Genomic DNA, 26,717 nt, shown 5'->3' with positions numbered 1-26,717 from the left:
ATGTTCACGTGCAAACGTCGAGTTAAAATACTGTTTCTGCACATTTTGCACATACAAGTGCTCTTAAAAAGATGAACTGTGGTTTTTAAAATGTAAAGAAAACATGGTAATGACAGATCCACAGGATATCTGTAGATGGACAGTTTTGATGTTTTGCTGCGATGTTCACTGAGAATACACACACCTATCACAAGACTGGTTTTAAAACACATACAATCTACAGAGTCCACAGACAATGCCGTCAAACAGCTCTCCATGCTGCACTGACCCACCTTGAGCTAAATGGGACATATGTGAGGATGCTGTTTATAGACTTCAGCTCCACATTCAACACTATTTTCCCCAGTAGGTTGGATACCAAACTGTTTGACCTGGGTCTCAGCAACTGTCTCTGCATATGGATCAAGGACTTTCTATCAAACTGTCAAACAGTCAGACTTGGTACCGAGCTCTCTCCAAGCCTGACCCTGAAGTAGTGATGTGTCAGTCGCAAACAGTGGCACATCACTAATACAGTGTGCTACGAGTGTCATGTGCGTGTTGTGCAACCAAACACATAAGGTTAGACAGGAATACCGCCAAGACCGCTGTCAACAATAGGCTACGGCATTTTATTGATATAAGAAGATGTAATATTTACTTTTAATACTTCAGTACAAAGGATGTCAAAACAGCGCTAAATCTGGCTGAATTATATAAAAAAAGTATAGAGAAAGAGAGAGTGAGGAGAAACTGGAAAGACAAACAATGACTTTCACTTGAGCTACACTCAAACTGACTGACTGTATAGTAGAACACAAGATGTATTTATATCTATATGTGCCAAGACAGAGGAAACCTGAGCTGGTTTAGATGTGTGGGTGCAGAGGTGTTTTTTTGCAAGGACAGAAGTGAGCAGTATGAGTATGAGAAAAAAAAAGTAACTTGCCCCACATATTCCACCTTTTATCATTCATCATTATCATCAATTTAGGTATGTTTTTATTAGGTATGTATTTATGTTACATCTAAGCTATGGTTTATTTAAGTACCACAATAGTTATTCTGGATTCATTAATTCATTTTTCAGCTGTTCTGATCAACTGAGACAGCGTTGATACATCTGAGACAGGTGTCGACGAAGGACAACAGAAATGAATGACTCAACATGTGTGTAACAACAACACATGTGTAACTTTGCACTGCAGTTTAAGTGGGAAAGGGGACAAGACACGGGCCTTGGGACAAGGTGCCTCTTATTGTATTTCTCTCTTGCGCATACAGTATGTGTCTATATGTGTTTGACTCACAGGTTCTCCAGGGCAGTTAAACTTTCACTTGTGTGCAGAGCTGAAGGGGAAACTGATAGATTGACACAATATTTCAACATACTTGCTTCATACATTTTAGAGCCATAAAATTCAGACATGCCTTTCATAGATGGATTTCTAGAGATTGGACCATTGTGACCGCTTAGTTTGGTGGAAATTGCCTTTTATTATAGGATGATTTCTCTTAGGAGGACCTTAGCCACGGAACCTGCATCCAGTTTGGAAGTGTGAAAAACCTGAATTCATTTAATGAACACCTTTTCTTGCTTTCACAAAGTAATACCTCTGTGTCTGCATTTGGGTCCACTCCTAAACCAACCTGTGACACAAACACATTGCATTACAATTTGCAGATGACACAGCAGTGGAGATGAGACAGCCCACAAACTAGTTGGATGGTTTACAGAAAACAACCTGTGGCTGAACATAAAAAAAAATTATCACAGATTTCAGCAGACACCGTAGGAACTATTTTTTTCCTAAACATCACAGGAATTGAAGTGGAGTAGGTCTCGAGCTCCAAGTTCCACATTGCGGAGGAGCTCACATAGGACAATCAACTCCACCACTCTGGTTAAAAAAAAAGAAAAAGACGGCAGCCTCAATGGCAGCTCTATTGATATACCGTATTACAATTACAGCAAATTACACTGCCAGGGGCAATGTAACAGCATAGTACCACACCTGTTTGGATATGCCCACAAAGGTTCCATCAGTCTAGGTTTAATATTCATTTTGTCTGTTGTCATTGGAGTTGAAGTCATCATAGGGTTCAGGAATCTTTTTCGCAGTGGCTGCTGTGAACCCAGCCGGCACAAGCTTCAACCTTGACTGCCTTCTGTGTCATCAGGAAGATCTGGTAAGGACCTACAGTATATATCTGTACTATTTCCAATGCTTCCATTGTCTTTAATCATGGTGCTTGGTTGAGTTGACTGAAGTTGGCAGTAAAACTTTCACTTGTGAGTGCAGAGCTGAGGGGGAAATTGATAGGTTGACACAATATATTTAGCATACTGTCTTAACACAGGTTGTGTCTGAAGGTTGGACGATTGTCACTGCTGAGTTTGATGGAAATTTCCCATCACTAACACATTTTCTAGCTCAAGGAAATGCATTGTCCAGTATTCAAAAGGGAAATGTGGTGGGGGAAGACCGTGCTGTGAAGCAAAACTTCAAGTATCCAAGTATATGTGACAGACATGGCCTAGTCAGAATTTATTGGAAAACGTGACACCAGATTTTGACTACAATGTTTTTTCGTCAGAGCTAGCAAGTTGTATTATTGTGGGGAGATCAGTACAAGGGTTGCTGTCAGGCTGTGGGGAGGAAAAGAAGATGTGATACACCATTTGGAGCAGCAGTTTTAGCGGCCGCATCTGCAGACACATGTCAAATAGAAACTGGGCCTGTTAGTGTAAGCAAAGTTACAATTCATGCACCACCCTAAATGCAAATGGACAGTCTGCTTAGACGTTAACTGACTTTCCCTAAGCATATTTAAAAAATGTAACTGTAATTTGGCAGATGAAACAACTAGTTGGCAGATGAAAGAAGTGGTGCAGCAAAACCTGTTTAATTTATCCCTGTTTGACTGTTAATGCAAAATATATGCATGTAATGTATGCTAATATCAAGCCCTCTGCTAGCAACCTTACTACATACTGTTTGATTCAGACTTCACGTTCCAACTACATGTCAGGAAACTTGTCCAAGCTTAGTTTTTCCAACTAAGAACCATCTCAAGGGTCAAATCCATGCTCTCACAGTCAGACCATGAAAAGATAATCCATGTCTTTATATTTTCAAAACTGAACTTCTGTAACTCGCTATATGGTATCAGTGAAAAATCTTTCTCATGAAGCTGGGCTTCTAACAGGTTTTTACAGTTTTTTTTTTGGTGGTATTATCAGTCACCTGTTTAATGAATAATAACCGGCTGTAAAGAAGGAGCAAATTCTCTCTTCTACTTGTCCTAACGGGCATTAACCCCCTGAATCTAACTACTATCATTGTGTCTCAATTTCCCTTTTAATAAACCACATATTTTAAATATTCATATTTTCTGTACTAATACTTATGTAATAATAAAAACAAATGAATGACAGATCTCAATTTTGTGCCCAGGACTGACAAAACTAATTTAGCTTTTCTTTTATCCACTGTTGTCAAGTGAGGACCTGCCAGTGTCATGGCAACAAACATGAAAAAATGTATCAACTCTACAACAGATGACAGAGGTGAGTCATTTTCATTGCCAAAACAAAACAAACCTGGACTCAATAACAGCAAATAAAAAGAAAGAGAAAAATATTGGCTAAATATATGTTGTTGTTTTTTTTTTCAGACATTGAGAATGGGTAAGTGTATTTTGAGATTTTTCAGGCCACAATATGTTGTCATAAAATATTCTTGGGGCTTTAATTTAATTTTGTGTTTCAGAGATGAGAAGAAAAATGAAGAAACAGGTGTTGGATACTTTGAGCTGGTAAATACTGCATCTTTGTTTTGGAGTCACTACATTTTACAATATTTTACATTCATTTGGTAGATTACTTATAAAAAGTATATTCAGACCATTGTTACAATTTTTTAATCCTCAAATTCCTTTTTGCAGTTTCGATTTGCCACCTGGAAAGACAAGGTCATGATGGTACTGGGGAGTTTGTGCGCCCTCTTACACGGTGCAGCTGCACCTCTCATGCTTCTTGTGTATGGCATGGTAACGAACACATTTGTGGCCTATGAGCTTGAAGTCCAAGAACTAAAAGACCCAAACAAGACATGCATCAACAACACAATCTACTGGAAAAATGGCTCTATATATGAAACAGCTGAAAATAACACAGTGTACTGTGGGTAAGTCTTTAGTTAATTGCTCATGTGACTGTTGTTACAGGGTAAAAGCTGCTGTTACACATTTTAGTCTCTTGGCAGGGTGGATATTGAAAGACAGATGACCACATTTGCATATTACTATGTTGGAATCGGATTTGGAGTTCTGATTGTTAGTTATTTTCAGGTAAGTGTTTAATGCTTAAAATATTCAGCTTTAATTTGACACATTATTTCACACAAATAATTTTGTACCACTCTGATTGTTAAAACTGTAGATTGTCTTCTGGGTGACAGCGGCTGCAAGACAAATTCATCAAATAAGAAAGACCTATTTCAGAAAAATAATGCGAATGGAGATTGGATGGTTTGACTGCAACTCCGTTGGTGAACTGAACACAAGGATATCAGAGTGAGTTGGGGCTCTTTATCTGCAGAAGAGGCTGTTATCAGTGTGAATGTTTTACTCAGAACAGTGTTTCTGTTCCTTTGCAGTGATATCAACAAGATCAACAATGCCATAGCTGACCAGATGTCTATCTTCATTGAGAGGTTTTCTACGTTTGTATTTGGCTACATAGTTGGATTCATTAGCGGATGGAAGCTGACTTTGGTGGACATAGCAGCGAGTCCACTGATAGGAGTAGCTGCTGGACTTATGGCCATGGTAAGAGACCATCTGTGAATCAATAAGCAATATTTCTTTTAAATATTTTTGTGTTAATTTCTTTCTTGTTGCCGAAGGCTCTGGCTCGGTTGACAGGACGAGAACTAAAGGCCTACGCAAAGGCAGGAGCAGTGGCTGACGAGGTCCTGTCATCCATCAGAACGGTAGCAGCGTTTGGTGGGCAGGAAAAAGAAGCTGAGAGGTATTTTGTATTTCACAAAATCCACTACTCCATGCTCCTTCCTGATGTCCGAGCTCAACCGTATTTCTAAGATCACAAGAAGTTTTTGTACTTTGTAAATGAACCATTACCGCATGATTTGAACTGAAGTTAAAATGTGAAATTTGTACAGATATGATGGAAATCTTGAGGAAGCTCAGGTCTGGGGTGTGAAAAAGGGCACAATCATAGGCGTTTTTCATGGATTCCAATGGTGCAGCATTTTCCTGTGTACCGCTTTGGCCTTTTGGTATGGATCTGAATTGGTCATTAAAACCAAGGAGCTTTCTCCCGGAGATGTCATTCAAGTATGGAAAATTGAATGCATTCTTATACTCTATATATGCCTTTGAAAGAAATTGGCCTTTGTTTCATCATGTGGCTGCTTTTTTCAGGTGTTCTTTGGTTTGTTTCATCATGTGGCTGCTTTTTTCAGGTGTTCTTTGGCGTATTTATGGGAGCTCTGAAACTTGGCCAGGCCTCAACCTGCCTGGAGGCTTTCGCTTCTGGCCGTGCTGCAGCAAAGAACATTTTTAGCACAATTGATCGGGTAACATCTTACTTTATTGCAAATTCAATCTAGATTGGAAACAGTACATTTTAAGAGAAAAGTATCATCACCATAAAATAAAGTTCTGCGTTGTTACATTCACAGGAACCAGAAATTGATTGTCTCTCAGGAGAAGGTCACAAATTAGACACAGTTAAAGGTGACATTGAATTCCATAATGTCACTTTCTTCTACCCATCCCGGCCTGACGTCACGGTAAATTTCTTCTTTTTTTTTTTGTCTATTTCTCAGCTCTCACTATTTAACTGGATAACATTCTCTTTTTTTCAGGTTTTAAATGATCTGAGCATGCAGATCAATGCAGGAGAAACCACTGCTTTTGTGGGACCGAGTGGTTCTGGAAAGAGCACCACAATCCAGCTCATCCAAAGGTTTTATGACCCAAAGGAAGGAATGGTAACTGCACAGACACACAGAAGATCGGTGGAAAGTTTGAAGGCTTCAGTGTAATGTCACATCTATAATTCTCATCCTCAGGTGACTTTGGACGGTCATGACATTCGTACTTTAAACATCCAGTGGCTCCGATCTCTCATTGGTATTGTAGAGCAGGAACCAGTGCTGTTTTCTACAACCATTGCAGAAAACATCCGGTTTGGTCGACCTGGAGTAACCATGGAAGACATTATCCAGGCAACAAAAGAGGCTAATGCGTATAATTTTATCATGGATCTGCCACAGGTAGAGTCTAATATGTGATTTTGTGTTTTTAGTTTTAACATATAAAATTCAACATGTTGGCTTTTTTGCTTCAGAAATTTGATACTCTCGTGGGAGAAGGTGGAGGACAGATGAGTGGAGGACAGAAGCAGAGGATTGCAATCGCTCGAGCTCTGATCCGAAACCCAAGGATCCTGTTGCTGGATATGGCCACATCCGCCTTAGATAATGAGAGTGAAGCTGTTGTTCAGGAGGCCCTGGACAAGGTGAGCCACTCTCTGACCATAGACTACATAACTGACCATCAATCATTCAGCAACACATCATATTTTGTGTAAATGACACACTAATCACTGGTATATGTATATGTCTGTATGTGCAGGTCCGCATGGGCAGGACAACAATTTCTATAGCGCACCGTCTTTCCACCTTTAGAAATGCAGACGTCATCATTGGTTTTGAGCATGGACAGGCTGTGGAGAAGGGAACACATAGTGAGCTAATAGAAAGGCAAGGTGTCTACTTCACCCTGGTCACCCTGCAGAACCAAGACACATCCAGCACACCTAATGGTAGGATTTACATAGGGCTGCAACTAATGATTGTAGTTATTATAGATTAATCATATTTAGGCCAGAAATAGTAACAAAATGTCTGTAACCTGTAGCGTGTGTCCTGTAGTCTAAGTTGAAATGTCTCGTTTTGTCCAACCCACAAATAGACTGGTTCCACAGCAAACATTTTCACTTATCAAAGTCTGAAAAACACAGATGGACTTAATGACATGTTGGCGTTAATGTTGAGTTACATCACTAAACCAGCATACACAATAGCTGGACTATCATTAATACACCTGAGTACATAAGTTTCCTGCTATGACATGGCAAAATGTCTGCTGTGCAACCAGTCCACTCTTCCCAGTATCATTAAAGATTGGTGGGATCAGCCAATTGGTTTAAATAGCACTCATCAGTGGACTCAGTAGGAGTCAGTGGGCAATCCTATAAACTGTTTGAAGGTCCTTCCTGTGCCTGTTAAAGAGCAGCGGAAACTTCAATACTTGTATTAAAGCTGTATTGATTTCTTTTTTTCTGCCAGATATGATCAGAGAAGCTCTTAAAGACTTTGATCTAAAAGTGAGACGTTTTAGCAATGGAAGCTGCAGATCCAGTAAAAGGTAAATTCAACAAAAAAAAAGCTCACAATCAAAAATAATGTTACAACTAGACATGTGACATTAGTCATTAGTCGAGGTCTTAGTTAAGATACGTAACTCCCAAGTCAAGTTCATAGAACATCAGGTATCGTCATAAGATGCTTGCCTGACAGAGTAGTCATTAAATGCCATTTCCAGTGTGTGCTCTCACACAAGGTAACTTCATATACATATTTGTAATGTCAACATGGGTGATATTGAACCTTTTTAATATTTAACATTTAAACTTAAAACATAAAACATTGTTTAAGGCATCATGTCTTTAACTTGCAAGTCCGAGTCGCGTCTCAAGTAATTTATTTCAGTCCAGTTGCAGGTTCCCAAAACAGTTTCTGGTGATAACAGATTATATCACAATAAAATGCTTTGTTCTCTATATTAATCCTGTAGTGGCTCTATTCGCCTGCAATCTCAGAGCAAACTGTCAATGGATTTATCATCATACGGCCTCAAGATCACATCAGACAATGTACTGAGGTTCTCTTTCACGTTATGAAATACATTTCCTTTATTATAAACTGTGCAGTGTAAATGAATAGCTTCAATGCTTATCCTTTAACAGAAATGTAAAGATGAACCAGATGAATATGTAGAGACTGCCCCAGTAGCACGAATCCTCAAGTACAGCCAACCAGAATGGCCCTACATGCTGATAGGGTCTCTGGGAGCTGCTGTCAATGGCTCTTTCCAACCCATCTATGCTGTCCTGTTCAGTCAATTTCTTGGGGTGAGGTTTGCATATTTCACAGGCTTCCATAGCTTGTGATGAATTAATGTTCTAAAGAAGTGTGTTGAAGTGCAAATTACTTACATGATCTATGTATTTGCAGACGTTTTCCATTCCTGACTCGAATGAACAGAGGGAGCAGATCAACGGGATATGTGTTCAGTTTTGCATTGTGGCTGTGGCTAGTTTCTTTACCTACTTTTTACAGGTCAGAATTTGCAACATAATTAAGATACTAACACTATGCATATCTTTGTCAAAGCAGAACAAAGTAATTTATTTATTTAATTAATTCACATGTCGATTAACTTTGAAATATTGTTCCAGGGCTTTGCTTTTGCAAAGTCTGGAGAGCTGCTGACACGTCGTCTAAGGAAACTGGGCTTCCAGGCCATGTTGAGTCAAGAGGTTGGCTGGTTTGATGACCCCAGAAACAGCCCTGGAGCTCTGACCACCAGACTAGCAACTGATGCCTCCATGGTGCAAGGGGTAAGTAATGGTTTAACAGGCATGCGTGTATACATATCATGTTATTTACCATACAATATGCATAGGTTTGGCAACATTGTTTTAAATGTGGCTGGTGTGGTTTCTGCAGGCAACAGGATCTCAGATAGGAATGATCGTCAACTCGCTGACCAACATTGGAGCATGTTTGATCATTGCATTCTACTTCACTTGGAAATTAGCTTTGGTAGTTTTGTGCTTCTTGCAACTCATCATGCTGTCTGGGGTATTCCAAGCCAAAATGCTGACAGGTTTTGAGAATGAAAATAAAAAAGCCATGGAAGAAGCAGGTCAGGTAAGCACCATGGAAGATTGGTGACCCTATACATCTCTCTGAGAAACCAAAGGCTACAGTATAAGATCGTAACTTTCTCCTACAGGTATCCAGTGAGGCTCTTGCTAACATCAGGACGATTGCAGGATTGGCCAACGAGAACTCATTTGTGGAATCATATGAGGAGAAACTCAAGCCTCCATATAAATCTGCCAAGAAGAGAGCCAACGTCTATGGACTCTGCTTTGGTTTTGCTCAGTGTGTCATCTTTATGAGTAATGCTGCTTCATTTAGATATGGAGGCTATCTGGTTAGCGCTGAGGGGTTACATTACATGATGGTTTTTAGGTTGGTAAAATTGTTGTCTTATTCAGATACTATATTAAAATATTGTTTGTGTTTTGTGATGTGATTATCAAACATCAACCTGGTGTTTCTCCAGAGTGATTTCAGCTGTAGTTGTCAGTGGGGCAGCACTGGGCAGAGCTTCCTCCTTCACTCCAGATTATGCCAAAGCCAAATCTGCAGCTGCTCATTTTTTCAAACTATTGGACCGAGTTCCTAAAATCAACATGAGCCACACAGAAGGAGAGAAATGGGTTGGTGAATTCATTTCATTCACTGCATTCAAGATTGTATCATGTATAATAACATTTTGTTATGTTATTTTTAAAAGATTAAGCAGAATTATCCATCTTTAGGAAAACTTCAGAGGTGAAATAAAATTCGTCGACTGCAAGTTCACCTATCCAACACGGCCAGATGTCCAGGTGTTGAATAACCTGGTTGTGTCTGTGAAGCCTGGTCAGACTTTGGCGTTTGTTGGGAGCAGTGGCTGTGGGAAAAGCACCAGTGTCCAACTGTTAGAAAGGTTCTATGACCCTGATGAAGGGCAAGTGGTAGGTAGACTGATTTAGACATGCATTTTGTTAATCAAAAAAAATCTGTATAATCTATTCCAAAGACACTGACTCTGTTTTAATCATGTCATCTGTTATTTTCAGTTGATTGATGGCCGCCCATCTCTTAGGGTCAATGTGCCCTTCCTAAGATCTCAGATTGGCATAGTGTCCCAGGAGCCAGTGTTGTTTGGCTGCAGCATAGCGGAGAATATTCAATATGGAGATAACACACGCAGTGTTAGCATGGAAGAGATTGTTGAGGCCGCTAAGAAAGCCTACCTTCATGACTTTGTCATGTCGCTACCAAATGTGAGTTCAAGAGAGAGGATTCTCATTATAAGTTGTACTTTCATCCATATTGTGCAGAAGAAATACCTAAAAGTTATATCTCAGTTTTATATCTCAAAATCTCGATCTTTTGATCTTTAAGTATCAACATGCATACAATTTACATTATTATATATTTATAACAATGATAGACTATGAGAAAGAACTTATCTAATGAGTTATCATGAAAAGAGCCCAACCTAAGGATTTACAACTTAGCATCTTTTAATCTTAAACATGTATGTATAAAACCGTTAGCCGTGGGGGCAGGGAGGTGCAGATACTACATGTGCTGATGGGAATGTGAACATTTACAGCTCCATGACAACTGGGCAAACTTCATCTGAGGATCCGTCATCATAAACAATGTTTAAATCAAATAAGACACATCATGCATTGCTTCTGGAGACCCAAGAAGTTTATATTGTATAGATAATAATAGAAAGCATTTTAATGTGATGTGACAGTTTTACAGCATTGTTGACTTTCTTTTGCTTTCTCCACTTCTCTCAACATATTTACACATTTTTAGAAATATGAGACTCAGGTAGGTGTCCATGGCTCCCAGCTGTCAAGAGGACAAAAACAACGCGTTGCCCATGGCTCCCAGCTGTCAAGAGGACAAAAACAACGCGTTGCCATTGCCCGGGCCATCGTCAGAAACCCCAAGATCCTGCTACTAGATGAAGCTACCTCGGCCCTTGACACAGAAAGTGAAAAGGTAATACATTTATAAACACATAAACATAAAGCCATGTACTCCTTTACATAAGTACATCTTTTTATGATATGAGTCTACTTAAAGTGGGTTCTGTTTTCCTCCAGATTGTCCAGTGTGCTTTGAATGAGGCAATGAAAGGACGAACTTGCATTGTCATCGCTCACCTGAGGCAATGAAAGGACGAACTTGCATTGTCATCGCTCACCGGCTGTCTACTATCCAGAAGGCTGACATCATAGCGGTGATGTCTAATGGAGCTGTCATAGAACAAGGCACACATGATAAACTCATGGCCGAGAAAGGCGCCTATTATAAACTGGTGACAACAGGCGCTCCTATTAGCTAGGCACCTGCAGCCACATATAATGATGAAAGTGATTTTATATCTTTTTGTACTGGTTAAGATTAATATTGTTTGCTTATGTGAGCATGTAAGGGCACCCTAACGTTATCAAGTTTTCTTGCACATTGGGCTACAGTAGAAGGCACTTCATCGTGTTTTAACAATCACAGAAGCATCCAACCATATCACCCATGTCCAATCTCAGGTTCAGGCCTGGTTATAACTTTGATGGGTGACCACATGAGAATACTAGGTGCTGTACGCATTTTTGGGGGGAGGGGTGGCAGTTTTTAGCCTGTAGGGATTTGGCATGGGAACTAGAGGGTGACCGGTTCAAATCCCGCATGGAAGGTGGACTGGCAGCTGGACAGATGCCAGTCTTCCCCCAAGAATTCCCCCTCCAGGGATCAATAAATATTCTATTGCAATCAATTTCTGGTTCCTGTGAACGTAACAACGCAGAACTTTATTTTATGGTGATGATACTTCTCTCTTAAAATGTACTGTTTCCAATCTGGATTGAATCTGCAATAAAGTAAGATGTTACCCGATCAATTGCGCTAAAAATGTTCTTTGCTGCAGCACGGCCAGAAGCAAAGGCCTCCAGGCAAGGTGAGGCCTGGCCAAGGTTCAGAGCTCCTACAAATACGCCAAAGAACACCTGAAAAAAGCAGCCACATGATGAAACAAAGGCCACTTTCTCTCAAAGGCATATATAGAGTATAAGAATGCATTCAATTTTCCATATCTGAAGCAAAGCATAACAAAGGAAAATGATGGACCACAGGTATCCATGAAAAACGCCCATGATCATGCCCTTTTTCACACCCCAGACCTGAGCTTCCTCAAGATTTCCATCATATCTGTACAAATTTCACATTTTAACTTCAGTTCAAATCATGCAGTCATGGTTCATTTACAAAGTACAAAAACTTCTTGTGATCTTAGAAATAGGGTTGAGCTCGGACATCAAGAAGGAGCATGGAGTCGTGGATCTTGTGATCTTCATGTGAAAATGACAAAATACCTCTCAGCTTCTTTTTCCTGCCCACCAAACGCTGCTACCGTTCTGATGGATGACAGGACCTCGTCAGCCACTGCTCCTGCCTTTGCATAGGCCTTTAGTTCTCGTCCTGTCAGCTGAGCCAGAGCCTTCGGCAACAAGAAAGAAATTAACACAAAAATATTTAAAACAAATATTGCTTATTGATTTACAAATGGTCTCTTACCATGGCTATAAGTCCAGCACCTACTCCTATCAGTGGACTCACTGCTATGACCACCAAAGTCAGCTTCCATCCGCCAATGAATCCAACCATGAAGCCAAATACAGATGTAGATATCCTCTCAATGAAGATAGACATCTGGTCAGCGATGGCATTGTTGATCTTGTTGATATCACTGCAAAGGAACAGAAACACTGTTCTGAGTAAAACATTCACACTGATAACAGCCTCTTCTGCAGATAAAGAGCCCCAACTCACTCTGATATCCTTGTGTTCAGTTCACCAACAGAGTTGCAGTCAAACCATCCGATCTCCATTCGCATTATTTTTCTGAAATAGGTCCTTCTTATTTGCTGAATTTGTCTTGCAGCCGCTGAAGAAGACCCAGAAGACAATCTACAGTTTTAACAGTCAGAGTGGTACAAAATTATTTGTGTGAAATAATGTGTAAAATTAAAGCTGAATATTTTAAGCATTAAACACTTACCTGAATATAACTAACAATCAGAACTCCAAATGCGATTCCAACATAGTAAAATGCAAATGTGGTCATCTGTCTTTCAATATCCACCCTGCCAAGAGACTAAAATGTGTAACAGCAGCACTGCCAGAGGCAATGTAACATATTCTAATATGGTATATCAACAGAGCTGCCGTCGAGTCTGCCGTCTTTTTATGTTTTTAACCAGAGTGATGGAGTTGATTGTCCAAGTGAGGTCCTCCGTGATGTGGATTCCTAGAAACTTCGAACTTCAGAAACTTCAGAAACTGCTCGAGACCTACTCCACTTCAATTCCTGTGATGTTTAGAAACAAATAGTTCTCACAGTGTCTGCTGAAATCTGTGATAATTTTTTGAATGTTCAGCCACAGGTTGTTTTCTGTAAACCATCCAACTAGTTTGCGGACTGTCTCATCTCCACTGCTGTGTCATCTGCAAATTGTAATGCAATGGGTTTGTGTCACAGGGGGGTTCAGGAGATGCAGACACAGAGGTATGGTGTAAGGTACGGTCATGTACATGAAAAGTGTCTTTAGTTACTTACTTACAAGGATGAACACAAAGGATGAAACACAAAACAAACTAGAAGGCAACTGTTGATCCAGGCAAATAGAAATGAAGGTTCAATAAACAAAATCCAGAACTAAGAAGGAAAACGGGAACATTGGCAGGAACGTGGGTAACACGAGCAACAGACACCTGCACACATGTAATGAACAGACAAAGACAGAAAGGAAACGCAGGAACTAAATGACAAGACAGGACAAAGACACTGGTGAAAACAATAAGGGACAGGTGGGGAGAACACAAGTAGGAAGGAAGCAAGTAGAACTACAAGACACAGAGAGGGGAGAAATACAAAATAAAACAGGAAACATAATTGTATTGTGAGGGGAATTACTTATATAACTATGTATAACCTTAACCATTTAATTCTACAACTCTTCTCCCAACACAGGATGATGGTAATCCTGATAATACGGCCTCTTCTCATATTTGCTTATATATGCTGGAGGCAGAGCGTTCCCCATAGGTAGACCTCAATGACACACATCTCACAAATGCTGACCTCAGGCTGTTTGAGGGTGACTTTGCACCAAGAGTCAAAAAGGCTTAAATTATTGAAGTGTGTAAATATGCAGAGTGAAAGACTGTTAAGATCTATGCAGATTATCAATATGCATATGAGGTGGTGCATGACTTTGGGACTTTGGGGTCTTTCTCACCTCCTCTGGCAAAGCAGTTGGCAATTACCACTTGCTTCTGCACTTCTGGATGCTATTATGTTGGGGTAACTGTAATGAAATAAGTTGCTCACATCCTCTTTTCATCTCCACAACCTAACATTAACCTTTGTGCTGATCTTCCCACCATCCAACAACTTGCCTGCTCTGAAGAAAAAGCATGGATCCTTTTGAATACTGTAGGATGGATTTCACTGAGATATCACTTAGTGAAGGCAAGAAAAGGTGTTGGTGGAGATGTTTCACACTTCCAAACTGGATGCAGGTTCTGTGGATAAGGTCCTCCTAAGAGAAATCATCCTATAATAATTGGGAATTTCCACCAAACTCAGCGGTCACAATGGTCCAACCTCTAGACATCCATCTATGAAAGGCATGTCTGAAATTTATGGCTCTAAAATGTATGAAGCAAGTATGTTGAAATATTGTGTCAATCTATCAGTTTCCCCTTCAGCTCTGCACACAAGTGAAAGTTTAACTGCCCTGGAGAATCTGTGAGTCAAACACATATAGACACATACTGTATGCGTGAGAGAGAAATACAATAAGAGGCACCTTGTCCCAAAGCCCGTGTCTTGTCCCTTTTCCCACTTAAACTGCAGTGCAAAGTTACACTTGTGTTGTTGTTACACATTTGTTGAGTCACTCATTTCTGTTGTCCTTCGTCGACGCCTGTCTCAGATGCATCAACGCTGTCTGTTCAGTCCCAAATCTTCCTCCTCACACGGCTGATGGTAGTCTCAGTTGATCAGAACAGCTGAAAAATGAATTCATGAATCAGCCTTGTCACTGTTTGCGACTGACACATCACTACTTCAGGGTCAGGCTTGGAGAGAGCTCGGTACCAAGTCTGACTGTTTGAGAGTTTGATAGAAAGTCCTTGATCCATATGCAGAGACAGTTGCTGAGACCCAGGTCAAACAGTTTGGTAACCAACCTACTGGGGACAATAGTGTTGAATGTGGAGCTGAAGTCTATAAACAGCATCCTCACATATGTCCCATTTAGCTCAAGGTGGGTCAGTGCAGCATGGAGAGCTGTTTGACGGCATTGTCTGTGGACTCTGGAGATTGTATGTGTTTTAAAACCAGTCTTTCAAAGCACCTTGTGATAGGTGTGTGTATTCTCATTGAACATCGCAGCAAAACATCAAAACTGTCCATCTACATATATCCTGTGGATCTGTCATTACCATGTTTTCTTTACATTTTAAAAACCACAGTTCATCTTTTTAAGAGCACTTGTATGTGCAAAATGCGCAGAAACAGTATTTTAACTCGACGTTTGCTCTTGAACATCCTCGGATTCACCACGAGGTGGTGAAGAGTGGCAGTAAAGACAGGGGAAGTCAAACAAACGTCATTTCCTGTGTTCAGTCCCCGCTTCTTGCAGACCGCGGATTTTTAAAAAATAACGACTGTTTGAGGAGTCAGACTGAAGTCAAAGGCTGCACGTTTATTTAAAGCTTGTAAGTACCGTGTCTGTATTTAAACAAACCAACGAATGTGAAATACATCTGTAAACAAGTCACTTCGTTTCATCTCTTGCTCAAGCAAGGCGAGTTCTGAAGCAAGCAACGGCTAACTGACTAACCGCTAGCGATTCCCGGTGTTTCGGTTTAACGAGTGACCGTGTTAACTGCCGACTGTCTTTAGTTGTCATAGTTACGGAAGCCGTTGGAAACAGGAAGATGGGTTATTTGTTTATTTTTAATTAAGGTTACAATGTCAAAAAAAACAAAAAAAAACAAAAACAAACAAACACCCGTGAATCTGATTCGTGTCTTGTTTGACAATTATGTGTTATTTCCTGTTTCAGCAGTTGTCGTAACTGCGACATTTCGGCTGACGGTCGCCAGTTAACACGGTGACTCGTTAAACCGTAACACCGTAAAGTTAACCTGCTTACATGACGCCAGTTATAGGGTTATACAGTTATCCTCTCCAACTCAGCTGTTATCTGTCAACAGTTTACTCGGTAACGTTAATGTTATACACGGACAAACTTAACTAACGTAACTTAATGTTGTTTTAACTAAAGTGAAGCTGCCTATTGTTTTCTTGCTAAAGCTTGTCGAGGAATTCAGTCGTGGATGTTGAGGCTACTTGGACAAAACAATCCCAATTTATGGTTAATTAATGTATTATTTACATAACAACCATATAGGCTTGCAGGTATTTGTGTGGTGGTTTAACTATTGATCTGTGCCATACTTTTTTACACTGTTTTATATGATGGGTAAGGGCACCTGTCATATAAAACAGTGTAAAAAGGTATCTTAAAATAAATTAATTTACAGAAAGTGGACTGGATATCATCATCTTTGGCCTTTTGTATTTATTTCTCAATACAGCCAGACATTAAATATATAAATGACAAGAATACACTGACGATATGAACAGCTACGATCTATACTGCATTATGAATATAGCTGAGAATAATTTAATTTAGGTGCACATGACGAGACCTGTCCTGTTGTTGTTTTTCTCGCAGACATCTGAACATCATGACGTCCATCACTGATCCCAACATGAGTGACCGGTTCACCAATGCAATGGAGGAGATCCACAGCAAACAGCTTAAGTCATATGGGGAGATAATTGACGCGACTTCAGAGTTTTGCCAGTCCTACAGACAGTTTGTGAAGTCTGCACATGGTATGTTTGAGATATTGTTTTTTTGTGATCCCTGGTTAGTTACTTTGGCAAAAACTACTTTTCCTGGGGGGTCCCATATTAAACTAAAATACATATACTTAACAAGGTTTGCACTTATATTACAGTAAGCAGTATATTTATAGCGTTAACATTATGAAAAATGTTTGACATCAAAGCCTTACATATTAGAAAACATAGAAATTAAAGTAAAGAGTAGAACAATTTAAAACAATGAAGTCATAAAAATCCTTTATAGCAGAACAAGAACTATTCAGAACCATCACAATTAATCAATTACAATCCTGACCTTCTGTTTTTAATAGCTGTGGCCCATATGTAACAGCTGTACTGTGGGGCATAGTTAGGTTAAAGGAGTTTCTTTTTTTAAACTCGTGAACTGATATTATTCACAGTAACACAGAGGAGTGCTGACAACCCTATTAATCACCATAAAGCATGGCAGCGAGTTTTACAAGTTGTGAAAAAGAAGCAACACATCAATGCTGTGTCAGTGAAGGCTCGGTATCATTCTTTTAAATACGAATACTATTTATATCTAAACATTAGTCTTACAGTTTCAGTATGAGTCATGTCTTCTAATTTAATACAGAAAGAACTGGTCATGTTGTGGGAAAGTGCTTTTAAAGTGAATTATGACAGAGTGCCAGTGTCATTTTTATACAGGTGTCTGTTTTAGTTAATATTCAACACAGCAACATTAAAATATGAAAGCTGATAGTTGTACTTTTGTTGCAGATACATGTTTAAAGAAATGTCAGGATGATGAGATGCTGTTTGAGACGATACAGACATTCAAAAGAGGTAAGTATATATATATATTAGTCCACAAAACTTTGCATCTGTGCTGTACAGTTAGTCGCATCTGTGTATATACAAGATTGAGGAAGTTACTGGTACTGACCCTGCTCCATCTGTATTTTATGTCTGTTTTTATGTGAAAGCATACAAGGACTGATGCAATGTTTGTCTCCCAGACTCACAACATAGAAATGCATCATTGAAAGAGAGACAGCAAGCCATTTCTGGAATGATATCTGAGATACAGCAGAAGGAGATGCAGAAAGACGACATTATCCAGAAGATAGAGAAACTTAAAGCAGAACAAGCCAAGAGAAAAGACTGTAAGTTGATATTTGAAAATGAAATTAATGGTTTAGATCACAGAAATTCAAATTTTAGTAATTCACCTCTGCACTTTTTTCTCCTCTCTCTGTCTTTTTAGTAATTGAGTCTCAACATAAAGCAAACAAAACCAGACTGAGGAATCTCCAGAAAGCTAGACTCGTCTTTCAGGAACATTTGGGGATGGAGATACGAACAATCCACGGCAAAACACAATTGGTTAAAGGTGTGACAGTCATGTACATTTTCCATTTTAATCTCTGTTTTCATTATGCGCCACTGTTTTATACATTTGGAGCAATTAATATGGAAATTTTGGGAATTTGTGCAGCTCCTCTTGCTTTCTTTCTATCTTTTCTAAAGCACTCTCTCCTCAGACATTTACAGAATGTGTTTGTTGTCCTTGTAAAGGTGAAAAGCTGCAGTTTGTTTTCCGGAATATAAACCCTTCAGATCAGGACAGCGCCTACGTTGTCACCATGGGGATTAAAGAAGACGGAGCATACCAGAGTAAGTACATATCAGGAGGCTGCACTGTGTATGTAACTATGTCAGTCAAAGTAACTCACTAATATCATTACCTTTGTTTAAAAAAAGGACGAGGCTGACAATGTTTTATATTTTTCTTACTGTCACGAATTCCATAAAAAGACCAAAACCAACAATGAACCCACATTCCTCCACTGCGATCCAAAATCTAAAATAAAAAAGTATAAATGTGCCACACTGCTGCACTGGCTCACATTTCATTTCATTCTCATGAACACAGCCACTGCAGTCTATTTAAAGCCAATCCTATATACAGTATAGTACACCACCCTACTGCAACTCACTAGGGCACCAAATGTGTATTAATCCATAACTGAAAATAGTCCCTAACAACTGCTTTGTTTAAAACTGAAGTGACCGGCTATGTTATTTAATGAACAGGTTGTATTTTGTTATTGTAGGGAAGTCAGACTAATGTTGGTTGTAGCCTTTTTGTGGAATTTACCGGCAATAACACAAACATGAAATATCACCAGCCGTATCCTGCAACAACCACTGTGAATAGTTTCTATAATTCAAGCCTTCAATTTCCACAGTTGTGTCGAGTGACCCCGTGCTTGAGTGTTTGCCGGCCTTGGAGAGCCGCCTTCAGGAGACCAATAACCTGCCAGCATTCCTGGCAAATATCAGGAAGGAATTTATCTCTCAGGCACGCCGCTAAGAGTGGAAGAAAAGGAGGATAAAAATGTGGACTGGTTCCAGCAAAGAGCACAGCTTTCAGTCTGTATCTACAGTACAGGTCTGTAAACAGAACATCAACTGCCTTGTCAGGACTAATAGATATTGTAAATAATAATAATGGTAATAGTAAATCTGATCTTTTACCTCCATAAATACTGGTGTTAATTGTATGCACAGCAGTGCAGTTGTGTCTCATTATTTCGGAGCATGGTCCCGTTACAGTCTGCTGCATATTTGGCGTTGGTTCAAATCCTGGAGTTTGGCCTTGAGAGAACAGGTGTTCTGGTGGAAATGGTGACGGGGCCTCACTGTCTATTGTGTCTCTCTAAATCCTGAACGATTCACAAGCTTACTGTAGATGTCGCTCTTCAAAAGTCAAGATCAATAAAATAATCATTCACAGATTATGTAAACAGTTTTCTTTTATTTTCTCATGTCATTACTCAATTTTGGGGATGCACCGATTATCCTGGACTCCATATTTTACTAATAAAAAGTTAATCATATTAATCTATTAAATACATGTTTATTAAATATTTACTATAGTTGAGTTTGCTTGTATACAATGTGGCAAAAACTATACAAATACACACGAGTCATCGCAAAATTACTCATGGCAACAGAGGAACATGCACTGAATGCTTTTTATTAACCATTTAAAGTCAGTCAGTATAAACACAGAATTTATATTTTTAGTTGTCATTACATTATTTATACCGCTGGAGGTCATTTGTTTGATTTACGATGAGTTTTGTATTTTTGATCTTCATGAGTCAAGTCAGTCAGGCGTCAGATGATTTGACTTGGCTTAACACGGGCAACTCCTCAACATAAGTTGACGGGAAATGACCGGTCTTCCCGTTCAGTTTGCCAAACCACCAACCATTGTCTTCCTTTATGTGAATATCTAGAAGATCTCCTGTAAATTATAAATCTTTTTTATTATGTTGTAAAGCTCTATAGAGTTGTACTGTTCAGATAATCTGCGGTTGAGTTGCCACTTACCTTCTTTCAAAGTCAGTTCATCATCCTGTTCAGGTGTGAAGTCGTACAGGGCCTTGCATTGTCCTATACTGGATGACTCTGGTGTTGTTTGACCTGTTTGACGTTCATATTTTCATTGCATTTTCATTAATTTGATGAATATAAATAAAGCTTTCTGTGTTGATGTATTACCTTGCTCTTTGTCGTCATCAGTATGAGGCAGGTCTCCATTAACAGTGCTGTCACACTCTACAGCTACAGTTGTGTGCGTTGTAGCTGTGGAAGTGACTTCGTCGGTGGGACTTGGTAAAGTCTCTGCAGACTGTTGGGTCAGAAACTGAACAGGCCCTTTGTAAATGATGGAAGCTCTCAGTGAATGTCGAGATCTGTATGCGGTCCTCCTGAGTTTGACTGGACGAGTCAGCTGAACAACACTGTGCTCACAGTCCTAAGACAGAAATATAGACTGCGTTATGTTTTTGTTTTTAGAAATGTAGAAAATGATTTAAAATATCCTGTAAGTGATTCCTAATCATACATGTAAAGACTGTGTAGTAGCTCAGAAATGATAATTAAAGGCTGGATTGAGGCGCTGATAACAACTGAAATGTTGTGATGGAGCATGTACTGAAACACTCATTCTTAAACTGGTGTACGTGTAGTCCTGGCAGTAAGCGACCTCTCTAGTAGTACGTACGTAAGGGAATCTTAAAAATTCAAAAATTACATAAACTAATAAACATATACTGCCAATACTACATCATTTTCAAATTAACTATTAGATTTAAAGATATTTTTTTGACTGAGAGCTTGAAGAACAACATGAAATGTGGGAAGAGAGAGATGGGGAATGACATGCGGTAGAGAGCCACAGGTCTGATTCGAACCCTGGGCAGCTACGGCAAGGACTGAGTCTTTGTACATGGGGCGGATGCTCTACCAACTGAGCTAAACAACACCCAAATTAACTATTAGATTGCTGAATTTAAAATGTCTTCTGCATTTCTTAAAAATATTTTCTTTTAGTATCAGCCTGCTACTCGGCTACGTTCATGCACGTAGCAAACACATTCATAATTAGTTATGAGCTAAAATTGTGACAGTGTGATTGTAAGTGGCGGGAAAACAAACATTTCATAAACACTACAATCGTGGAAATATTAGGAGGAGAAGTGCAGATCAGGAGTACCCCCCTTATTCACTAAATTAGCTCTGGTTCTTGAACCGGTTTCATTCAGGATTCAACAATAGACCCCAATAAACGATCTTCTTATTAGGAATAAACCTGCCTCCTACATAAATTATCTGTAGCTGGGATAGGATCTGCCTACGCTGCTGTATTTTAATGTCTGTCATAATGATGGTACTTAGAGAATACTAATATTTTCTGAGGGGTGTAAAATGTTTGAGAAACACAATCAAAGGAGAGTCAAAATTGAGAGCTAAAATTGAATTAAATATAAATATTTTCTGGAAGTTTTAGCTCATATGTACCAAGGGTCTAAGCATTAAGGATAAATTTGTGATTTGGGGCTGTATATATTAAAATGAACTTCACAAATCTACAACATCCAGCAGCCAAGAGCTCCAAGCATAAACAGTGACAATCCCAGGATCAGTTTTTCTTACACATAGAAACAATATTCATGTTTACTAAAAAAAAAAAAGGTTGGGAATCACTGTCTAATAATTTCTAAGACTCCATACAGCTGTTCCTTAAGTGGGCAACACACTAACACATAAAACTATGTAAACAAAAAGGCTGTTTCACAATCCCCAGATAGTATCATACTTTGAATACTTTCCTGAGACGTCTGACATGTTGAGAAAGACCTTAATTCTTTTTTCACCTCCACTGAGACATTTTCAGTTCGTTTTGGAAATTCGGACCAGCGGTATAACAATTATAAAGTCTTGATTAATCAATAGGTTACCACTACCCCTGAACATACCTCATATCCTGAAGACGATACATAGTCTTACCTTATCTTTATATTTCACAATGCTGTCCTTAAATCTGTAAAAGGACCTGGGCTTCTCTTCTAATTCAGACAGCGATACAGAGAGTTTGTAGTGAGTGGCCTCCAGGAGATCCAGTTTTAGAGTACTCTACAGGCAACAGGATGACATCAGTGAACACTTCAGCAAAACTCTGTTCACTTAACACACACCGTACACTGTTTACCTCGTCAAGCTGCTGCTCGGTTTCCTCAAGGTTCTTCTGGTTTGAAAAAGACGGATTTTCAGCGTACATTTTCATCAGCTTTTCAACTCCTGCAACGAAGTGTCGAAGGTAACTTAGAAACAAAATGAACGACCTCATGGCAGTGTTGTAGTCAAGACCAGAGTGTATCAAGACCAAGACTTTGAGAGTGGTCGAGTCAAGATCAAGACCAGACAGTGCATGGCCTACTTAGGTAGATAACATGTGGCTAGTATTCGCCATATTTCCACTCACCATTCATCACGATCTAGGAGTATGTGAAGAAAATTTGTCACTGTTAATGGCTGTTAGTCATCAACAGTGATAAAAATTTTAAATTAAAAATGAGTTATTGGTGCCGAAGCAGGAAGTTTTACCTTGTTCATATTCAAGTTTAATGTGTTGCAGCTGTTGGCTCGTGGTCTTTGTGGGTAAATCTCGACCTGACCTCTCCTGTCCTCTTTAGTTTTCTGTGTCACACAGGTGTTTGCTCTATACTGTAACTACAGACTGTGGAACAACTTTTTAAAGTGTGAAACTATTTTCTGTTAATTATGAAACTGTGGTGGGAAAAACTTGACATCATTATTATTATTATCCCCGCAGCTGTGGTCTTGACATAAAATCCAGAGTCCTCTGTCCGAGACCAAGACCGATCTTGCCTCATGTATCATTGAGTCCTACTATAAGTCACATTTTCTCCCTCTATCAGATTATATTGTACGATCTTAATATATTATTTCATGGATATTATACTGAACTGGCCTTCATGGTCTTTTTTTGTTTTTGCAATGCTGTCCTCCAGACGCTGAAGTTTGAGTTTTATGGCGTCTTTCCTTCGGTCTTTGTCCATCAGTGATTTGCTGTCCTCCTCCTGATGCATGCAGAACACAGATAACAAAGATTCATTGAATCACATCAGTAGCTGTGATGATCTTGGTTAAAAATCTTCTGTCTATTCATCTTTTTTGTGCCAAAGCTACAAGGTTGTCGTGCTGTAGGTTATTGTCACTATCGCTCTGCATGTTGATTATATCACTTAAATCACTATCGGATTTTGAAGGAAGACGTCAATGCAACCTGAGAAATGTGTAATTTAAAACTTAAAATGACAGAAGAAGATGATTAAAAAAACCCAGTAAACATTAGATTACATTTTAAAAAAAGCCATCATGCCAGGCTCTGTCACAAAATGAGAAATACATCTATATATCTAGGTCTTGCACACCCCTGCTGAGATGTCTTTGAATGGGTGAGTCACCAAATGAGTCTCCAGACTCTCAGAGCAAAGTAAATACTTACGAAATAATCAGTCATCAGAAACTCTGTTACGTGATCTTCATCTGTAATGCTGTTTTCCTCCACCAGGGTTTGTATGTCTTTATCCATGTCCACCCTTTGGACCGCCTGTTCTATCTGTTTTTGGCCCTGGAAGCAGCAGAAGTGTATATGCAAGTTATAATATCCATATCCATACAATAGCCAATATGTGTTTGAGGTCAGGATGTCTTACATGTATGATGGCTTGCCCAAAGCTAGACATGTGGAGGTTGTGTCTATTCAAGATGTTGCACAGAACTTCAATTCGCTGTTTCTCCAGCTCCTGTAGGATCTGAAAAAGAAAGCAGCGCTGTGATTTTGTTCTATGCAGCACGTTAAATCCTTGTACAGACTATTGTCCATTTACTCTGTGGAGACACGTCTCAGAGAATACAGCGTGAAAGAAGTTGCAGGATACGATTGCAGAATGATAAACTGGTGCTCCAGCGGACAAAAGCTTGCTTTGTCAACTCTTATTATTACTCTATGAGGTGTCCTTAAACAAGACACTGAACCTACTTCTTCACTCACAAAAAGCCACTCTGGATAAAGAGGAACACATATGACAAGTAGCAAAGCATCTCCCTGCACCTGGTAGCAGTTTTTCAACGTGTTTTCCAACTTGAGTCTCATCTGATGACCCTCCATGTTGATTTTAAAGTACTCCTCATCCACCCGTGCCTGCGTCTCTGCCGACTTAGTCAGCCTGTTCAACATCTGTAGTAAAGAACACATCTTTAGCTGACAGCTTTTCCAGCTTATATTCACTCCCAGATGAAAATACATACAGCATGTAGCGGTGAAAAACAGTTTGTCAGCTATGTTTCTTCTTACCTTTTGTTTTTCTTTTATTGTGCTAATATGTTTGTTGCTCTCAACAAAATTGAACAATGCCTCGTGTTCTTTTGTTAGTCCAACTAATTTCTTCTTTGTCTGTTTTATAAAAGGAAACGTGAAACATGTTATTAATATAACAAAATCATATAAGTTAACTCTAATTCAGCGCTTTGCTCGAGCGAGGGCGGATCAAGTTATCTGTAATAAAGTATCTATGAAACTTGTGACAGTTGGTGTTTCATAGCAACAGCCGGAAGATTTCAAACATCACTTTTGCTTCTACCTATTTTGCATGAAACATGATATAGTTATATGAACACTACAGAGCAAAGAGTGTAGTCATGGCTATTTTATGGTCATAACAGCTTAAACAGTACCAAGGTTTTTATAAGACTTTATAACCTGTCATGTAAAACGAATAGACTGATCACAAACTGGTATAATCCTTGAATTTGTCCAGTATTGTGATACTTTTAATGGCTTGTAACTTGTTTTGCATTATTGTAGCTTACAGTAACTCAGTACTTCATTATGCATGCATGCATTGTAATGCATTATGCGGGTAACTATAACACTTTATACCGTTTATACTCATAAAGCTTCTATAAAGTTTACCATGTAGGAGATAATATACAGCAAACACGTTGGTGCAAAATAAACCCTGACCACAACGATGACTGTACGCTATCCCTTCACCACACATCACATAGTTGACACTTTACTATGATTCATGGTTTAGCAGCATTGTCCCTGCAGCAGCTACATTATAGCTGAGGAAGATTCTTTACCTTGAGTTGCTCACTCCAATTAATGGTAACAAATTTTCCTGTTCTTTCAATGGCATTGTCAAGCTGTTGTTAAAGGGCAGAAAAGATTAGAGACACATTACGTCCGGAAGCTAGAGCAGACAGATACACTGATGTAAAGATAAAGAACCGCTTGCGTACAGGCCTCTTCCTCTTATTATGTTCGTCTAAGACTTGTCGGATTTCCAGAATCGCTTCTTGTTGAAATGCGTTTCCTAGTGACCTGAAATGAGAATAACATGCTATATTTAACTCAAAATCTCCCTAACCCTTTATTTAATCCGTGGACAGACACAGTTATGAAGTGAACTTAAATTGAAAACTACCTGTGGGCGTCTGCTCTTGAGTACATCTCATCTGACACATGACACCAGGCACTGTAGGTGGAACTGAATAAGGAGGCAGCATGAAAAGGTTAGAGCTGTGGGCTAATTAGCCTTGCACCTGCCTTTGCTTTGATCCCATCTAATTTGCTATGCACATGTTATTTCCCATGATACCATTATTTCTCTACGCCACTTGGCAGTTAGTTCTCAGGAAGAGCTCATGTTAAACACAAAACAGACAAAAGACAGAGCTGATTAAAAATTCAGCAGCGCGTCTCTTACTTGCTTGACATTTCTTTGGAGGCCCTGATGAGTTTGCCAGCAAGTTTTTGTAGTCCTTTAGCATAGGTAAGCTCCAGCTCAGCCCTAAAACAGGAAAGTGCCACAGCAACTTAGTCAAACAATAACTCCTGTCGCCGTTAAACCATAACCGAAGGCCTGGACCTACCTTTGCTGAAAAACTGCCATAAGTTCTTTGCAGAAGAACTCCCCAGTTTTTGAAAGTCGCTTCACATTTTGATAGAGTTGGTTGTACTGAAAAACAGAGAATAGGGCTCCCTGAGATCTTTGGCATTAATGGCCAATGAGTTCAGACTGATACAAAGTTAGCTGCGATAGCTTTGAGGTCTGTCCAAAACAATAAAGTTCATATTAAAATTAAATTTTCTGCTCCAGTGAATTTGGAAAGTGAACAAAGAACTAGATTTTTTTTCTTTTGTAGAAATACTCACAGTGCAGGTGCTGATAGGATCCTTCATCTTAAGACTGTGACTGTTTGTTGACTTTGGACCTGGAACTTTGACCACCCTCCTCCCAAAGTCACTCATGCGGAAATCACCTGAGCTTTTGTCAGTGCACAAAGGAAAATTCCAGTGAGGGGAGGCGGGAGAAAAAGTACAAATGTAAAGTCAAACAGTGTGGCAAGTAGGAATAAAGGAAGAGAAAGATTTAAGCACTGAC

The 26,717-nt window shown here is 39.3% G+C and overlaps 4 protein-coding genes across 7 annotated transcripts; 2 read left to right on the top strand and 2 right to left on the bottom strand.

The window, feature by feature from the left end:
* The first annotated feature begins 2,090 nt into the window (after nucleotides 1-2,090).
* Nucleotides 2,091-11,825, top strand: LOC104939952 (bile salt export pump-like). Its single transcript, XM_027290769.1, has 29 exons — nucleotides 2,091-2,169; nucleotides 3,484-3,550; nucleotides 3,658-3,670; nucleotides 3,753-3,798; nucleotides 3,928-4,169; nucleotides 4,248-4,332; nucleotides 4,424-4,557; nucleotides 4,641-4,812; nucleotides 4,890-5,014; nucleotides 5,166-5,340; nucleotides 5,469-5,582; nucleotides 5,688-5,798; nucleotides 5,874-5,999; nucleotides 6,081-6,284; nucleotides 6,359-6,529; nucleotides 6,646-6,835; nucleotides 7,362-7,440; nucleotides 7,870-7,948; nucleotides 8,042-8,206; nucleotides 8,310-8,414; nucleotides 8,534-8,695; nucleotides 8,805-9,008; nucleotides 9,094-9,335; nucleotides 9,430-9,586; nucleotides 9,689-9,886; nucleotides 9,992-10,198; nucleotides 10,749-10,937; nucleotides 11,042-11,065; nucleotides 11,107-11,825. Exons 2-29 carry the CDS (start codon nucleotides 3,502-3,504, stop codon nucleotides 11,281-11,283), a joined length of 3,945 nt encoding a protein of 1,314 aa, XP_027146570.1. The 5' UTR covers nucleotides 2,091-2,169; nucleotides 3,484-3,501; the 3' UTR covers nucleotides 11,284-11,825.
* Nucleotides 11,826-11,983: 158 nt separating this feature from the next.
* Nucleotides 11,984-15,238, bottom strand: LOC113748192 (bile salt export pump-like). The gene is made up of 5 exons (XM_027291162.1): nucleotides 15,193-15,238; nucleotides 12,765-12,879; nucleotides 12,510-12,681; nucleotides 12,308-12,432; nucleotides 11,984-12,143 (listed from the first exon to the last, which is right to left on the bottom strand). Exons 1-5 carry the CDS (start codon nucleotides 15,236-15,238, stop codon nucleotides 11,984-11,986), a joined length of 618 nt encoding a protein of 205 aa, XP_027146963.1.
* A 336-nt stretch (nucleotides 15,239-15,574) lies between these two features.
* spc25 (SPC25 component of NDC80 kinetochore complex) lies at nucleotides 15,575-19,683 on the top strand. 4 transcript variants are annotated; one of them, XM_019255205.2, is made up of 7 exons: nucleotides 15,575-15,719; nucleotides 16,745-16,908; nucleotides 17,665-17,730; nucleotides 17,904-18,050; nucleotides 18,152-18,277; nucleotides 18,463-18,561; nucleotides 19,137-19,683. In XM_019255205.2, exons 2-7 carry the CDS (start codon nucleotides 16,758-16,760, stop codon nucleotides 19,259-19,261), a joined length of 714 nt encoding a protein of 237 aa, XP_019110750.1. In that variant the 5' UTR covers nucleotides 15,575-15,719; nucleotides 16,745-16,757; the 3' UTR covers nucleotides 19,262-19,683. The 4 variants fall into 4 exon arrangements, with proteins under 4 accessions (XP_019110750.1, XP_027147117.1, XP_027147118.1 ...); XM_027291316.1 differs by lacking the exon at nucleotides 15,575-15,719 and adding an exon at nucleotides 16,101-16,228; XM_027291317.1 differs by lacking the exon at nucleotides 15,575-15,719 and adding an exon at nucleotides 16,336-16,425.
* A 139-nt stretch (nucleotides 19,684-19,822) lies between these two features.
* Nucleotides 19,823-26,598, bottom strand: nostrin (nitric oxide synthase trafficking). The gene is made up of 16 exons (XM_010737451.3): nucleotides 26,489-26,598; nucleotides 26,206-26,291; nucleotides 26,040-26,123; nucleotides 25,758-25,820; nucleotides 25,573-25,654; nucleotides 25,414-25,476; nucleotides 24,623-24,721; nucleotides 24,380-24,505; nucleotides 23,982-24,080; nucleotides 23,771-23,896; nucleotides 23,234-23,342; nucleotides 22,451-22,539; nucleotides 22,249-22,374; nucleotides 20,458-20,713; nucleotides 20,287-20,379; nucleotides 19,823-20,200 (listed from the first exon to the last, which is right to left on the bottom strand). The coding sequence occupies exons 1-16, from the start codon at nucleotides 26,582-26,584 to the stop codon at nucleotides 20,064-20,066; spliced, it is 1,734 nt and encodes a 577-aa protein (XP_010735753.2). The 5' UTR covers nucleotides 26,585-26,598; the 3' UTR covers nucleotides 19,823-20,063.
* Nucleotides 26,599-26,717: the final 119 nt, after the last annotated feature.

Source organism: Larimichthys crocea, chromosome XVIII (genome assembly GCF_000972845.2).
Source record: "Larimichthys crocea isolate SSNF chromosome XVIII, L_crocea_2.0, whole genome shotgun sequence".
In the NCBI taxonomy this organism is placed as follows: domain Eukaryota; kingdom Metazoa; phylum Chordata; class Actinopteri; family Sciaenidae; genus Larimichthys; species Larimichthys crocea.
The sequence above is the reverse complement of the archived record's forward strand: the minus strand, read 5'-3'. Positions and strand labels throughout refer to the sequence as shown.